Raw genomic sequence first — 17910 nt, forward strand, 5'->3', positions numbered from 1 at the left:
GGGGAGGAGGAGGGGGGGTGGGTGGGGGGGGGGAGGAGGAGGGGGGGTGGGTGGGGGGGGGGGGAGGAGGAGGGGGGGTGGGTGGGGGGGGGAGGAGGAGGGGGGGTGGGTGGGGGGGGGGAGGAGGAGGGGGGGTGGGTGGGGGGGGGAGGAGGAGGGGGGGTGGGTGGGGGGGGGGGGGAGGAGGAGGGGGGGTGGGTGGGGGGGGGGAGGAGGAGGAGGAGGGGGGGTGGGTGGGGGGGGGGAGGAGGAGGAGGGGGGGTGGGTGGGGGGGGGGGGAGGAGGAGGGGGGGTGGGTGGGGGGGGGGAGGAGGAGGGGGGGTGGGTGGGGGGGGGGAGGAGGAGGGGGGGTGGGTGGGGGAGGAGGAGGGGGGGTGGGTGGGGGAGGAGGAGGGGGGGTGGGTGGGGGGGGGGAGGAGGAGGGGGGGGTGGGTGGGTGGGTAGGGGGGGTGGGTGGGTGGGTGGGGGGGGAGGAAGAGGAATCAACCTCCGCTTTATAACATTATGTCCCTCATAATTTTGTACACCTCCATCAGGCCCTCTTCTGCCTCCTCTGCTCTAAGGAGCACAACCCCAGCCTAAACAGCCTCTCTTCGTAGCTGAACACTTCGGCCAAGGCAACATCCTGGTGAATCTGAAGGGAAAACCTGATGATTAAAATTATGGAATTGCAAATATTGTGTGCCCATTTTATATTCAGTACATTTTTGCAGAAGAACATGTTACTGAATGCAATGGTTTGTCCTTATGACTATGTTCAGTAACTTTTGCAATAATGGACAACCCATTATTGAAGTAGTCCCTTCTTGGCAAAGTATTATTTACAAGATTGTGGCAGAACTGACTCTGTTACATGAAGGCCCAGCAAATGTTTGTGAAAGAGGCAGTAGAGTAAGAATAGCTTGGACTTTTTTAGCATCTTTAAGGTAGAAAAACCTCCCACGGGTGCTTCACAGCCGTAAACAAAATGGAGACTGAGTCACATAAAGAAATGATAGAATATGACCAAAGCTTGATCACAGAGGTAGGTTTTAAGAATACCTCAGAAGCAACCTGGGAGAGAGTGGGGGGGGTACATTGATGAGGTGATGGAGAGGCTTAGGAAGAAAATACTAGAGTTGTAGCAATTTAAAATAAAAGGTCAAGCATTCACAAGAGGCCATAATTTGAGAAACCTGGTGAGTTATAAGGCTTGAAGAAATTAGAAGTATGGGTGGGTGAGGCTATAGGGGGATTTGACCACAAGCATTTGAATTTTAAAATTGAAATGTTCATGGACCAACAGCCAATGTAAGTCATTGAGCATAAGGGTAATGGATGACAAGGACTTCATGTGCTTTAGGATATGGGCAGCAGAGGTTTGCATGAACTCAGCTCTATGAAGATGGAAGATGGGTGGCCAGCCAGGAGAACATTGGTATAGTTCTCCTGCCATTCCAGTCCCTTTCTACCAGTGCATGCATGTGCGTTATTTATTAGATCATGTTCAGTCCGTTAATCTGATGATGACTGACCCAAAGCATTCCGTGCTGCTATTATAGAGTTCCTGTGTGTTAAATGGCCACACCTCTGTTAATGCAGTGGTGTCCTCTTTCCCTTCAGTGCAATTTGCATTTCTGGATGCATGCTTTGTTTGAAGCATAATATAGATGTGTATTTAAATTATTTTCTAGTACAATGCCTGAAATAGCTTTAGCTGTGTGGCAGCTGCATAAGTTTGCGCTAGATTTGTGTGAATTCATGGCACTTTGTAGTACACATCTTTTTTATCACTAGACAGGTCATTGTATTTATAAACTGTAGTTCAATATGGACCTCTAGTGGCACAAAAAAGGCATTGAAATAGAAGACCTATCCCCTCGTACCTGTTCAGTCAAATTCTATTGGTTTTGACGTGAGATTGATTTTCTGTCATTATATCTGCTCAGAGAAGACAACCTGCCAACCCGTACCTGATCCAGTGGCAAATATTCTAAAGTGAACAACAAAAAGGAAGGTCATGCTTTTTCAACTCTGACGTGCTACTTCAGCATCTTCCCATGGAAGCCCCACATTGGGGTAACGCCTCCAGCAGTTTTCAGGGCTGTTTTGCAGACTGCATTAGTTTGCAATGCCACTTGGCTGCAGGAATCTCCATGCAGTCGGCCCCGTTGGGAATTTTCTATAAATGTGCGTAGATAATAAGTAAAAGGTGTGTTTTTATTTATAAGCCTGTTGTCACTGTATTGCGGTTGCTACCGAATAACTGACTTTAAAAAAATACTACCAGTCTGTATGTATGTTGAGTAACTGCAGTGCTCAGTAATGTTGGTTAAATACTTTTAAAGTTTATTTATTAGTGTCACAAGTAGGCTTATATTAACACTGCAATGAAATTACTGTGAAAATCTCCTAGTCGCCGCCACACTCTGGTGCCTGTTTGGGTACATTGAGGGTGAATTTAGCACGGCCAATGCACCTAACCAGCAAGTCTTTTGGACGGTGGGAGGAAATCGGAGCACCTGGAGGAAACCCACGCAGACACGGGGAGAACATGCAAACTCCACAGTGACCCAAGCTGGGAATCGAACCCGGGTCCCTGGCGCTGTGAAGCAGCAGTGCTAACCACTGTGCCACCCAGACTTCATATAAGTCTTCTCCCCTCCCCCCACCACCAAACAAATAACGTCTCCTTTTAAAATAGAGCAATTAGCATTGCTGCCTGTATTTACCATGGATTAACATCACACACAGCCATGTTGTGTAACCATCACCTTGTAACCTAACTTGTCTTTTGTGACTGTTATTTCAAAAGGGCCTCTAAAAAATCAACAAACCTGCCTACCTATAAACATTTGAGATCTGAGACTGAATCAAAGTCACCTTACAATACATCAGTGCAATCTTCTCAACACAAAACCATGCAGGTTGCATCAGAGCAGTTGTTCATCAAGCCCACTACACCAAGTCTTAAGCGGAGAGATTCTTTCAGTTCACGTAAATGTAAGTAATGACGTACTTCTCCCTCTTCCCCTTCCCCTGACCCTCAGCTTCTCCTGTCCACTCTTGAGTTAGTGACTTGTGCTATGAAATGGTTGATTGGGTCCTTGCAGCCTTCTGCATAACCCTGCTCGCCCCCCCCAAAAAAAAAGTGGTTGCTACCTATGTGTGACTCTTGAAAGTGAATCTTTTCGACAGTGGAGAGAAGTGCACCTGAGACAATCATTTAACAGGCGAAGGAGGCGGGGAGCCATTGGAATATGTCCCCTGCACCAGCTCATGAATGCTTTCCATGTTTTCCAAGCTCCAAGGCAGCTTGTGTCTCAAATATTAATTTTTCAAGAAATATATTGGAGGATTTGGCTGTGTTTATTTTTTAATAAATCTGATCATTTCAATGTCAAACTTATGACATTTGTATTCCCCTAAAAAGTAGTAACATATCTTTATCCAATACTGGCTCAGAACCCATCCCATGCAATTGATAGTATGTGATCTCAAGTCATTTGCAAACTGTAAATGTGCAGAATTGTTTGAAATTAAATTCTCTCACTTGCTTTTGTCTCAATTAACACAAGCCAAAGCACTCTTGCTTTAAAGTGCGAAATCATTGGTACACTAGAAGATTCCCAAAGCTTTGCCCCCGCAAATAATCTGACCAAATTTCCCTCCTACATTCAAAACACAGATTTTTAGGCTTGTTTCTTTTCATATTCCTTTCATTTATGTGCCAATATTTCATAGTTTTCATTTCCATAACTGTTTTTTCATCTTTGCTCCCCACCATCCACACTTGTATAGAATCGTAGAAACCCTACAGTACAGTAGGAGGCCATTCAGCCCATCGAGTCTGCACCGACAATAATCCCACCCCAGGTCCTATCCCCACAACCCCACACATTTACCCCGATAATCTCTAACCTACATGTCCGGGACACTAAGGGGCAATTTGGCGTGGCCAATGCACCTAACCCTAACTTATTTAATGTTTTTCCTGCTCAGCTTTCTTCTTCTTCAGCTATTTATAGCATCCCTACAGTGCAGAAGGAGGCCTTTCGGCCCATCGAGTCTGCACCGACCACAATCCCACCCAGGCCCTATCCCCATAACCACATGCATTTACCCTAGCTAGTCCCCCTAACACTAAGGGGCAATTTAGCATGGCCAATCCACCTAACCAGCACATCTTCGGACTGTGGGAGCAAAGCGAAGTGCCCGGAGGAAACCCACGCAGACACGGGGAGAACGTGCAAACTCCACATAGGTTGTGACCTGAGGCCGGAATTGAACCCGGGTCCCTGGCGCTGTGAGGCAGCAGTGCTAACCACCGGGCCGCCCCACTTTTTTGTCATTGTTTTTAAATGTGTGCGAATTGAATCCACGCGTAATGTTCCCATTCCACATCAAACAGTCGATTATGGTGGTGCGAGATGTTTTAAAAATAAGCTTAAGATGGAATGTGTGTTCATGCACCCGCGGTGTTCTTCCACCTTGATGTGAAATTGCAAAACTCAGCTTTAAACAGCTGCTCACGTTGTGGCCGACGACCATCAGACGTTCAATTCCTGGAGGTCTGCAGTGAAAATTATGCATGATTTTTGAGGATCTCTTTGTGAAAAGTTCCAAATCTTTGTGCTTATTGCAGCAATATAACTCCTGGTCATGCATTCAGGCCATCCTTCTGCTGCACAGCAGTTTAAAAATCAGTGCGCGAGCTGATCTCTGACAGGACGGGAGTTGGATGTTTGTTGCATTTTGTACCCTTAGGCTAGGAAAAAAGAATGATCAGCCAGGGCCCCTACTCCTTATTTGCTGATCGATGACCTATCCTAGCTTGATAAAACTCTCCTTCTAGCCTCGAGTATGAAGATTAGCTGCATCGGTGAGGTACTGCTGAGCTGTCTGTATTTATGGAACCAGTCGAGCACTAACACCTTCAGGGAAGCATATTGAAATTAGAAGTTTTATCTGTCAGTGGAGATGAGAACCGAGACTTATGTTCTATGAATGATTAAATTTTTATTGATGTGTGTCTCTGTCTCAGTTTGGGAACTTTTTGTGTTAAGTTATCTTCAAGTAATCGGTCCAATATGCGCTCTTCAATTGCTGCCGGCTATTGAACTGTAACTATGACTAATAGGTTCAATAACATTGTAAATCTGCAGCAACAGCCCCGATTTACAACTTCAGCAACCTACATGTACCAGCGTCAATGGATCATTCAGCTGATAGCACAGGGGAAAAAAAGCTGCTGACTCTAGGGAAATGTCACTCACCACTTTTTAATATTAGATGGTAGAACAATCTGGTGCAGTTACAGGCACGTGAACGGTGTTCTCAGCACCTTGTACCTTGGCTGACTACACAAAAAAAGGAAGGAGCATATCACCTGGGATGTCAATGGGCATGTACGCCTAATTCATGTTGTAAATGTGTGCTCTAACAATGCAACTTAATAATGGGTGAAGATAAATAAAAATCTAAGCGAATTGTTAAGACCATTTTAATATTGATAATATATAAGGGGGTCTGTATCTTTTTTGAATTATCTAACAAATGTCAACCATGTATTGTGTAACTTGAGTAATCCAGATAATGCAGGGATCACAGGTTACCTTCTGCAGTGGTCATTAATGAGTCTGTGGCTTTTTATCACTACTTTCGTGTGAGTTGAATTCTGGACCCCTGTGTCCATGATCCAGTATTGTAGTCATTGGGTGTAAAGTTTATTTATTTATTAGTCACAAATAGGCTTACATTAACACCACAATGAAGTTACTATGAAAATCACCTAGTCGCCACACTTCGGTGCCTGTTCGGGTACACTGAAGGAGAATTTAGCATAGCCAATACACCTAACCGTCACATCTTTCAGACTGGGAGGAAACCGGAGCACCCGGAGGAAAACCACGCAGACATGGGAGGAACGTGCAGGCTCCGCATAGACAGTGACCCAAGCCGGAAATCGAACCCGGGTCCCTGGCGCTGTGAGGCAGCAGTGCTAACCACTGTGCCACATGCCACCCCCGAAAGTGAATGGCCCGTATGGGAATGTGCTTCTTTGCTATATTGGAAGGATATGGGGTGCAATGAGGGAGACGCTGTCATTGAACCCGGCCGACAAAGCGCACTCAATATGGAGTTGCCTGATCTGAGGAAAGACTGGTTGGGTAGTCTGCATTCAGCGGAAGTGCATCAGTGCTCAGCGGTATCAGGGAGTAGTGTAGCATTGAGAAGGTGATCTACCTGGATCTTGGTGTGAAGTAAGCAGCTGGCAATTTGTGATGAGACTTCTTAAAATGGGAGGATTTATTTAATCAAAAGAGACTTCCTCCTTATGAACTCTCTTATTTTGAAGAATGAAGTGCTGGAGATCAAAACTAAGGAAGAAAATCGATACAGCAGCTGTGGTATAAGATACTGTGCTTTAGTATTCAGCATTGAAGTTTTAGTGCCTTTTTTGAAGATTGCTAACAACACTGACCATCTTCTGGTATTTGTTCTGTGTTCAACTCTCCAATACTTAAGACCATAAGACCATAAGACATAGGAGCGGAAGTAAGGCCATTCGGCCCATCGAGTCCACTCCACCATTCAATCATGGTTGATTTCAACTCCATTTACCCGCTCTCTCCCCATAGCCCTTAATTCCTCGAGAAATCAAGAATTTATCAATTTCTGTCTTGAAGACGCTCAACGTCTCGGCCTCCACAGCCCTCTGTGGCAATGAATTCCACAGACCCACCACTCTCTGGCTGAAGAAATTTCTCCTCATCTCTGTTCTAAAGTGACTCCCTTTTATTCTAAGGCTGTGCCCCCGCGTCCTAGTCTCCCCTGTTAATGGAAACAACTTCCCTACGTCCATCCTATCTAAGCCGTTCATTATCTTGTAAGTTTCTATCAGATCTCCCCTCAACCTCCTAAACTCCAATGAATATAATCCCACGATCCTCAGACGTTCATCGTATGTCAGGCCTACCATTCCTGGGATCATCCGTGTGAATCTCCGCGGTGAAAATATCTGCTTATCAATTCGGTTCCAAATCTTTTTTTTCTTTTTCTTTTGTTGATCTGGTTACAATTATTAAATCTGTTCAATTGTTTTGATTTTTTTTGGAAAAATATAATGAACCGATGTAATGGTGATTATCATTAAATTGCAGCTTTTAATGATGATTCATGTGGATCAGGATCAGGCATGTGAGTATTAAGTCGGTTTTTTCATTCTCTGGGCATTTCATTCCTTAATCTGTACTATTTTGCACTTAATCTTGGTTGTTTATGTTAAAGTCGGTTCTTAAGAAACAAAAAGTAGGAGAGAGAAAGTTACTGAAAGTAAAGTTCCATCACCAATTTCTTTAATTTTATAGTCTGGTTTCTAAAATATTTCACACTTTGGGGTGATTTCACGGAGCACAGGTTTCAATCAGCTGAGTATGAAATGTTGATGCACCTTTGTAGTGTAAATATGGATTTTAGTTACTCTAGAGAGCATTCAAACTCTACCACTAGGGGCAGTACTGCTGGCTACATGGTTAGTGGAGACAGAATGAAACATTGCGTTCGTTTATGTCAGAATGTTGGACGCAATAGCAAAATGGATCGGTTTGATAGAAATTTTCTGGTGTATTGGTGACGAGTGATTTTTATTACAGTATTAAGTTTGCATAACACTAATTGGAATGTCCTTGATGTGTATTTTGTTAGATTCTATTAAGTATACCATATCAAACCATCTTGGACCTTTTACCATGTTACTTCGGTAACCACGTCCTTTTTAAAGTTAAGATGATTTTTGGCATCTGTTTTTGCAGATTGCATTTTATCTTGTATTCCAATATAGTTACATAGAATCCCTGCAGTGCAGAAGGAGGCCATTCGGCCCATCGAGTCTGCATAGCCCCACGTATTGACCTTGCTAGTGCCCCTGTCACTAAGGGGCAATTTGGCACAGCCAATCAACCTAACCTGCACATCTCTGGACTGCAGGAGGAAACTGGAACAAACCCACGCAGACATGGGGAGAACATGCAAACTCCACAAACACAGTCACCCAAGGCTGGAATTGAACCCAGATCCCTAGCGCTGTGAGGCAGCAGTGCTAACCGTTGTGCCACTCATATAAAATGGTGCCTCACATGAGGATGACTGAACAGTACTGCAAGAGTCGACGCTTTCCGGAGAAATGGGCGACTGGGGTTGGGGTGGGGCAGGGGGCACGACTCTTCCAATTGCATCACCTATTGGATCTGCTGGGTACTTGTCTTTGATGCAAGGTAGGTTTCTCAGACTTTTACCGAAATCCAGCGTTGTTTGTTTGTTCCAGATTGCTAAAGAGCTCAAAAAGTGTGCCGAACCTGAGTGATTCACGGAATATGTGCACCACACCTAAGTCGCCCTTGCCTGCAACACCTTGTCCGAGACCAAGACCAACACACAGTCCAAGGCAAAAACTGAGCCAGTGTGACACACTTCAACGTGTTACACCAAAACCACACGCTGCTTTTCAAAACACATCTTGCAAGAAATGTAAGTTTTACAATTCAGGGTACTACCCAACCTCCGCTCTTGTGCAGTATGTAAATATCTGCCAGCTTCCAGAGACAAATCTGTACTTTCTGTGAATGCTGCCCTTGCGTGTAGCATGCTCACCTCTTATCCAGGACATCATGGATTCATAAACCACTCCTCAGAATTGAGCACACAATCCAGTCAAGTACTTGGAAACCCCTCAACCAATTGGGCTGAAATCTATTGTCTGCTTATTTATCTAATAGTTTGCAAATTGGTTGCTGCGTTGCCCTACCATGCAACAGTAAATCTGAAGTACTTTGTAGGCTTTGAGACATTCTTAGGATGTAGAGGATGCTATAAAAGTTTATTAGCTTATTTTAATTCTCTCAATTACTTTTGAAACTTCCATTTTTCTCAAAAAGAGATGGAAATTCATTTTGGGCAGTGGCACAAAACTGGCAGTATTTGACTCATCCACTCTGCATATACAATGTTTCGTACTTAATTTTACTGACTGCATTTATTTGATGTATTTTCTCCTACTTCATAGAATCCCTACAGTGCAGAAGGAGGCCATTTGGCCCATCAAGTCTGCACCGACAACAATCCCACCCAGGCCCGATCCCCGTAACCCCCACACTTACCCTGCTAGTCCCTCTGACACTAAGAGGCAATTTAGCATGGCCAATCCACCTAACCTGTACATCTTTGGACTGTGGGAGGAAACTGGAGCACCCGGAGGAAACCCGGGGAGACACTGGGAACGTGCAAACTCCACACACAGTTAGCCGAAGACAGAATTGAACCCGAGTCCCTGGCACTGTGAGGAAGCAGTGCTAATCACTGTGCCGCCATGCTGCCCAGTGTTATCACCAGCGGATGGTTCCATCCTTGCTGCTACTACTGGGTGGAAATCAGGAAGCTCAGGCTTTTAAAAGGAGGTTTGCTGGCAATTGCCTGTAATGGTCTGGTATTTGGTTATTGTGTTGGAATAGCAGTCCAGCAATTTGAGTTTGAAGTCAATACATTTGGTGAATATTAGAAAAATGTAAAGGTAAAGTGTTGCATTGCTGTAAAGTGGTTTGTTAATGTCATCCTTTAGGGTAGGACACCTGTCACTCCTTACTTGGTCAGACCTGCACATGTCTCCAGTATCATACCATCCACTGGACTAGTCAGCCGCTCAGTTACAAAACAGACTTTTTTTTATCAACATGAAGCCCCCCCTCCCCATATCCATCCATCGTCTGAAAGAAGTTAGACCTTTTTTTACCTTTAATGGAACATGGGCTTCGCAGCAAGGCCAACAAGGGTGGTGTTGCCTATCCCTAATTGCTACAGCTGAGTGTTTGTTAGGCCATTTCAGAGGACAGTTCAGAGTCAATCACATTGGTTTGAGTCTGGAGTCATGTTTAGGCCAGACTGGGTAAGGATAGCGGATTTTCTTCCCGATGACAGTCGCCACTAGATTTTTATAGTCCAGATTTTTAATTGAATTTAAATTACACCAGCTGCTGTGGTGGGATTTGAACCCATGACACCAAATCATTAGCCTGGGCCTCTGGATTACTAGTAAAGTGACATCACCACTACGTCGTCATTGCTCCCTATTGAGCATGCCCTGAGAGCAATACCAGAAGGCACTGTGGGGGAGTAGGGTTGGGGATTGGATGGGGTTATTGGGTTGGTAGAAGAAGCTGCTACATAACTAACGGCATCTTTAAGTAATCTCAAAATGGCCTTCATAGGAACTTTGGATTTGGGTGTAGGAGTTGGCCATTTTGCCTGCTCTGCCATTGAATAAGATCATGGCTGGTCTGATTCTGGCCTCAACTCCATCTTTTCCTGCCTGCCCCCACAGCCCTTTACTCTCATATCTATCAAAAATCTGTCTAGCTCAGCCTTGAATAAATTCAACAACCCAGCTTCCCACTGCCTTCTGTGGAAGAGAATGTCACAGACTTAACGACCCTTGGGAGCATCATCAATTCCGAATCAGTTTAAAACTGTTCCCCTTGTATAGAAATTCCTGCCCGAATCTTGTTGATCTCTTTCAGATGAGATGGTGCTGGAACTAGTAAAATTTGTTTTATAAACTGTATAGATAGAATGCAAGACTGGGCGGAGAAGTGGCAGATGGACTTCAACCCGGATAAGTGTGTGGTGATCCATTTTGGCAGATCCAATGGGATGAAGCAGCAGTATAATATGAAGGGTACCATTCTTAGCAGTGTAGAGGATCAGAAGGACCTTGGGGTCCGGGTCCATAGGACACTCAAATCGGCCTCGCAGGTGGAGGATGCGGTCAAGAAGGCGTACGGCGTACTGGCCTTCATTAATCGAGGGATTGAGTTTAGGAGTCGGGAGATAATGCTGCAGCTTTATAGGACCCTGGTTAGACCCCACTTGGAGTACTGCGCGCAGTTCTGGTCACCTCATTACAGGAAAGATGTTGAAGCCATTGAAAGGGTGCAGAGGAGATTTACAAGGATGTTGCCTGGATTGGGGGGCATGCCTTATGAGGATAGGTTGAGGGAGCTTGGTCTCTTCTCCCTGGAGAGACGAAGGATGAGAGGTGACCTGATAGAGGTTTACAAGATGTTGAGAGGTCTGGATAGGGTAGACTCTCAGAGGCTATTTCCAAGGGCTGAAATGGTTGCTACGAGAGGTCATAGGTTTAAGGTGCTGGGGGGTAGGTACAGAGGAGATGTCAGGGGTAAGTTTTTCACTCAGAGGGTGGTGGGTGAGTGGAATCGGCTGACGTCGGTGGTGGTGGAGGCAAACTCGTTGGGGTCTTTTAAGAGACTTCTGGATGAGTACATGGGATTTAATGGGATTGAGGGCTATAGATAGGCCTAGAGGTGGGGATGTGATCGGCGCAACTTGTGGGCCGAAGGGCCTGTTTGTGCTGTGGCTTTCTATGTTCTATGTATCTTGAGGCAAATTTTATGATCTAAAAAGGTGACATCTGGTGTGATGGTTTATAAATGGAAAAAGCTGAGTGTAAAAGTTGCACGTATGACTAAGTTACTGCTGCAATCTTTGGTGTATTTAGGGCCTGCTGATTTTGCCTTTTATAACAGCAGGAGGAGTGCAGTATACTAATATATTCTATCTTATTTACAGTATATAAAGATGAAAGCAAAGGATCAGACATGTAAGTATTTGTGGTTTCCCTGTTAATGCCACCTGCTTGTTACTGATTTGGATGTTGAGTCTGTAGTTAAGAATGCTTCTTTGGTGCATTGTGAGGCTTTTTCTTCATGAAGCCAGCTGCATCAACGTCTTTAGTTGAAATTAGACAGGTAATGGGCAGGCTTCCTCAAGTTGACACAACTGGCACTTGCACAAACCGTTTGATTTCTAATGCAAGAAGCTGCAAAGTTATTTGCAGATGTAAGAGGATACGCACTTTAAGAATCTTTTGGAGAAGAGGGAAATGTAAAAGGATGCTGCTACGAAAATGTGGTGCGCTCCCCTGAAATGGTGAATACTTTATCAATGGGTCTCTTAAGCATCAGAAAAACAGCTGACCTACACCAGAATATTTGTTCCATTATTTTGCATGCAGAAATGGAGTTCAGAAATTTTGTGGCTTTTGGATTTTTATTGCATCGACTGTAAACGCTTTAATTAGCAATAGACTCCTCGACGCAAACTATTTTTGAATTTGCACTTGGCTTTGTGTTCTGCTGTTCCTGCAGTTCTCTGAACTCCACAGTTAAGATGACAGTCTTACTGGCATATTTTATGAGGCTTCTGTGAGTAAGAAAAACAATTTCATAAATCAGTCCTCCAAACGATGCTAAATTTCGCCCTTGTCAAGCAGCGAGGTGATCACTGGTGGGGGCGGGGTGAAACTTTCTTTTATTGCACTAGCACCAAGTATTCCTAGGTCATATAGAGCAATATTTGGATATTTTGGTGCAGCTGGCTTCTTCACACACACACACACACACACACACACACACACACACACACACACACACACACACACACACACACACACACACACACACACACACACACCCCCAACCCACCACTTGTCAGTAAGTCACATCTGATGATGGTTAACCTTACGATCAATCAAGGATCACATTCCTTCCCTTTCTCCTTGAACAGCAGTGCTGCCCGGTCTGGCAAGATGAGCAGTTTTTGTCTGTAGGATTTCTGTTCCTTACAGGCTGATGTGACTGGCTAAGTCTATTTGTGTTTATTAATATTTTTCTTTTTGAATAAGTATTAAAATGGAAAGTAAGTGCTGATGAGGATGCAAAAGGGCTGCACAGGGATTTCGACAAGTTGGTGAGTGGCAGAAGCTTGGCAGATGGAATGCAAAGTGTGAAGTCATCCATTTAGGTCGGGAAAATTAAAAAGCAGGATTTTTTTTTTTGAATGGTGACAGACTGAAAAATATTTTCATTCAGAGGGACGTGGTTGTCCCTGTACATGAATCGCAGGAAGTTATCGTGCAGGTACGACAAATAATTGGGAAGGAAAATGGTATGTTAGCTTTTCCTACTAGATGCAGGAGTAAAGAAATCTTCCTCCAATTCTATAGCACAATACACCCCTGGAGTATTGAATGCAATTTTGGTCTCCTTGTGTAAGGAAGGGCATACCTTGACGTGCAATGAATGTTCGCTACACTGCGAGGAGGGATGGAATAGGCTTGGTCAATGTTCCATGGAGCTGAAAGAGTGAGAGCTCATTTAATTAAAAATATACAAAATCTTTCAGGGGCTTTATGAGTGAGATGCTGAAAAAAATGTTGCCCCTGTTTCTGGAATCTAGAACATTAAATAACAGTGCTAAATGGAATTCTAAGACTGAGATAAGGAGGTATCATCCAATTCTGGCCCCTTACGAATGCCCACTTTTGTTTCCTCCACAATTGGTGACCCAGTCCTTCAGCTTTCAGATGCTCACCCCCAAGCCACTTCTTTATCCCTCTCTCACCTTTTCAAATGTTCCTCAAAAGCCTGGTCAAAGAGGTAGCTTTTGGCCATCTGCTTTACTGTTGTCTTATGTTTCAGTATATAAATTTGCTTTATAATGTCGCTGTGAAGCGCCTCGGAATTCTTTATTACATTTAAAGGTGTTCCAGATGTTGTTTACCTGTGACGTCCATGAATTAAGAAAACATTGCAGTTTTAGTACATTTCATTTATGTACAAAAAGCAAATTATTTTGTAATAAGCGCATTCTGATGTACAGTGTCTTTTGATGTTGACCTGCTGATACCATTGAATGCATCTAAATACTATCATCAATATGCCATAGGACAAACTTGAGCCAATGTTGCACAATTTTATTTTGTTACTGTTTGTTGATCTGCATAATGACAGTCACAAACATGTAATTGCCAGAATATTGCCCTCTTCACTGTCACTCAAAATACTCTCCTAGCAGCAGGAGTTTGTAAAGACAAAGTCTGTAATCTATTGCTGTGTATTTTGTTGGAATAATATAATTTCTCACACATACCATTACACTTCACTGAAATTGTAGCCAGAACACTCTATGCATTTCTAGACTTTTTAATCCTTCTTGAAGTGCCATCTAATCTCATCCAGAAATAATTATTTGTTTTCAACGAGTCAGTAGCTTGGGCTTTGATAGTTTGAGTTTTGTTTTTTCTCCCCCCAGAGGATCTTCAATGGATGAGTGTAGTGGGAAGATGAAAGGTAAGAGGAAGTTATTTTTAAGATAAACCTGTGGGTAAGTATTTGGTGTGCCTTAGATCATCCATACAGGTATTTATTAATCTTTTGAAACAGACTCCTTCCATGTCTGAATTCTGAATATTGCAGCCAGAAGAAGCAGATTGGAGAGTTGTGGGATATCTAGGTGCAAGAATAGGCTACTTAGGAGCTTGAGCCTGCACTGCCTTCAGTACAATCGTGGCTGATCTGATTGTGGCAATAAATGCTGGCTGAGCCAGCGACTCCCATATTCTGTGAATGAATTTTTAAAAACCTCACTCTCTAGAAACATAGAAAAACTACAGCACAAACAGGCCCTTCAGCCCACAAGTTGTGCCGAACACATCCCTATCTTCTAGACCTACCTATAACCCTCCATCTTATTAAGCTCCATGTACTCATCCAGGAGTCTCTTAAAAGACCCTATTGAGTTCGCCTCCACCACCACTGACAGCAGCCGATTCCACTCGCCCACCACCCTCTGTGTGAAAAACTTACCCCTAACATCTCCCCTGTACCTACCCCCCAGCACCTTAAACCTGTGTCCTCTCGTAGCAGACATTTCCACCCTGGGAAAAAGCCTCTGAGAGTCCACCCGATCTATGCCTCTTAACATCTTATACACCTCTATTAGGTCTCCCCTCATCCTTCATCTCTCCAAGGAGAAAAGACCGAGCTCCCTCAGCCTATCCTCATAAGGCATGCCACTCAATCCAGGCAACATCCTTGTAGATCTCCTCTGCACCCTTTCAATCTTTTCCACATCCTTCCTATAGTGAGGCGACCAGAACTGAGCACAGTACTCCAAGTGGGATCTGACGAGGGTCTTATATAGCTGCATCATTATCCCCGGACTCCTAAACTCAATCCCTTGATTGATAAAGGTCAGCACACCATACGCCTTCTTAACCACCTCCTCCATCTGCGGGGCCGATTTTAGAGTCCTATGGACCCGGACCCCAAGGTCCTTCTGATCCTCTACCGTACTAAGAGTCTTTCCCTTTATATTGTACTCTTCATCCCATTTGACCTACCAAAATGGACCACGACGCATTTATCTGGGTTGAAGTCCATCTGCCACTTGTCCGCCCTGTCTTGCATCCTATCTATGTCCCTCTGTAACTTCTGACATCCCTCCAGACTATCCACAACCCCACCAACCTTTGTGTCGTTGGCAAACTTACCAACCCATCCCTCCGCTTCCTCATCCAGGTCATTTATGAAAATGACAAACAGCAAGGGTCCCAGAACAAATCCCTGGGGCACACCACTGGTGACCGACCTCCATTTAGAAAAAGACCCATCTATACCCACTCCCTGCCTCCTTTGTGCAAGCCAGTTCTGGATCCACCAGGCAGCAGCCCCTTGGATCCCATGCCCTCTCACTTTTTCGAGAAGCCTTGCATGGGGGACCTTATCGAACGCCTTGCTGAAATCCATATAAACCACATCTACCGCCTTCCCTTCGTCAATGTGTTTAGTCACATTTTTGAAGAACTCCACCAGGCTCGTAAGGCACGATCTGCCCTTGACAAAGCCATGCTGAGTATTCTTGAGCATACTAAACCTCTTTAAATGCTCATATATCCTGTCCCTCAGGATCTTCTCCATCAGTTTACCAACCACTGAGGTTTTCTGCCTCCCCCATTGTCCTTGACTTCTTGTCAATCAAAAATCTCTCTTTTTCTGCCTCGAATATATGTAAACAACCAGATTCCGCTGCTCTCTAGAGGAGAGCATTCCAAAGACTAACAAACTTCTGGGCAAATAAATTCCTTTATTCATCTCCATCCTAAATTGGAAACCTCTTATTTTTAAACTGTGACCCCCTCCCCTGTACCCTCCATACTAGATTTCCCCGTGAGTGGAAGTGTCCTTTCAGCATATAGCCTAAGAAGCCTCCTCAGAATCATGTGTTTAAGTAAGATCACCACTCATTCTTCTAAACATCAGTGAGTATAGGCCCAACTTGCTCAACCTTTTCTCGTAAGACAACCCCTTCATCCTTGGAATCAGCCTAAAAGTTAAAGATTATTTATTAGTGTCACAAGTAGGCTTACATTAACACTGCAATGATGTTACTATGAAAATCCCCCTAGTCACCACACTCTGGCGCCTGTTCGGGTACACCGAGGGAGAATTTAGCATGGCCAATGCACCTAACCAGCACGTCTTTCGAACTGAAGTGAGCTTTCTCTGAACTTGAACTGCTTCCAATGGAAGTATGTCCCTCCGTAAGTAAGGAGGCCAAAAAATGTCCACAGTACTCCAGGTAAGTTTATAGAGAGCAGTTATTTGCAGATTAAACTCTGCGTATGTCTATGTGATATTGTATTGAAATTATGCAGATTGGGTGAAGAGAAACAAAAGGGGTGGGGTTGGGAGTAGGAGGCTTAGGATTTGGTCTTGCTGCTTTCAGAAGTACCACTCCATCATTTTGCACCTTCTCGGCTTTACATTGCTTTTATATCCTCCACATCTACTATGAATCATGTACTTTTTTTAACTGGGGGGGTGGCGGGGGACTAATTATTAAAATCAGGTAGAAAATTAACATATTGCTATGGTGCAATTGAAATAGTTTTCCCCCATCTTTTCTTGTAGGGGCTCGAGTAGTACCGTCTCGATTTCGTGAAGCTGCAACCATGAAAAAGAAAGCGGTCGGTAAGGTAAGAGGTCGGACATCATCTTTCCCAATTGGTTCTAATGTTAGTTATGTAAAACACAAATCTGTATACGACTAAGTCAGTTCAGAGGGAGAACAATGAGTTCATTTCCATTTTGTTTTTGGATAAGGGAGGGAAGCTTAGTCCCATTCTGTGGATTTTTTTTGTTTTATTCATTCATGAGATCTAGGCATCGCTGGCTGAGCCAGCATTTATTGCCCGTCTCTGAGGGCATTTAAGAGTCAACTACATTGCTGTGGGTCTGGAGTCACAAGTAGGCCAGACCAGATAAGGACAACAGATGTGATTTGTTTGGTTTATTATTGTCACATGCAGTGTGCAGTGAAAAGTATTGTTTCTTGCGCACTATACAGACAAAGCATACCGTTCATAGGGAAGGAAAGGAGAGAGTGCAGAATGTAGTGTTACAGTCATAGCTAGGGTGTAGAGAAAGATCAACTTAATGTGTGGTAGGTGCATTCAAAAGCCTGATTTCCTTTCCTAAAGGACATTAGTGAACCTGATGGGTTTTTTACGACAATCTGCAATGGTTTCACGGTTGTCGTTTAGACTTTGAATTCAATAAAATCTGGAATTAAAATTTCACCATCTGCCATGGTGGGATTTGAACCCAGGTACCAGAACATTACCCTGGGTCTCTGGATTACTCGTCCAGTGACAATACCCTTGTGCCACTGTCTCCCTTGGAAAGTCTGTTTTGGGTCTGATTTTTGTGGTGGTCTTTTGACCATCTACCCTGATTTCATCTTGTGTGTCTGTCTGGCTGTCAGATTTTGATTTAGAACATTTCTGTGAAGCACTTTGGACATTTTATTACTCTATATGTTTTGCTTGTTGCTGCTGTCATTCCCCAGCAACAGTGCATCCATTGATGTCAACAGAGTCAAAGGGAGTCTGATCATTTGTATGGAGACCTTGTGAGGTTTCGGTGAAAGGACATTAGCAGTGATGCTGCTGAGCTACCAGCTGTCCGATCGGGCTGACAACTCTGCATAGGGTGTGGTGCATAGGGGAATTTCACAGTG

At 44.1% G+C, this 17910-nt stretch overlaps 1 protein-coding gene across 3 annotated transcripts in view; it reads left to right on the plus strand.

Annotated features, from left to right (window-relative positions):
• haus8 (HAUS augmin like complex subunit 8) overlaps positions 1-17910 on the plus strand; it is a 50662-nt gene that overhangs the window by 1747 nt on the left and 31005 nt on the right. For 2 of the 3 annotated variants that reach the window (XM_078198807.1, XM_078198810.1), the window contains exons 2-7: positions 2795-2982; positions 7143-7179; positions 8306-8508; positions 11620-11650; positions 14143-14180; positions 16803-16867. In XM_078198807.1, the coding sequence (XP_078054933.1) occupies positions 2795-2982; positions 7143-7179; positions 8306-8508; positions 11620-11650; positions 14143-14180; positions 16803-16867 (562 nt within the window). Of the gene's footprint in view, positions 1-1928; positions 2170-2794; positions 2983-7142; positions 7180-8305; positions 8509-11619; positions 11651-14142; positions 14181-16802; positions 16868-17910 lie in introns of all 3 variants that reach the window. The other variant, XM_078198808.1, reaches the window with a different exon arrangement.

This window comes from Mustelus asterias, chromosome 26 (genome assembly GCF_964213995.1).
Source record: "Mustelus asterias chromosome 26, sMusAst1.hap1.1, whole genome shotgun sequence".
Taxonomy (NCBI): Eukaryota; Metazoa; Chordata; class Chondrichthyes; order Carcharhiniformes; family Triakidae; genus Mustelus; species Mustelus asterias.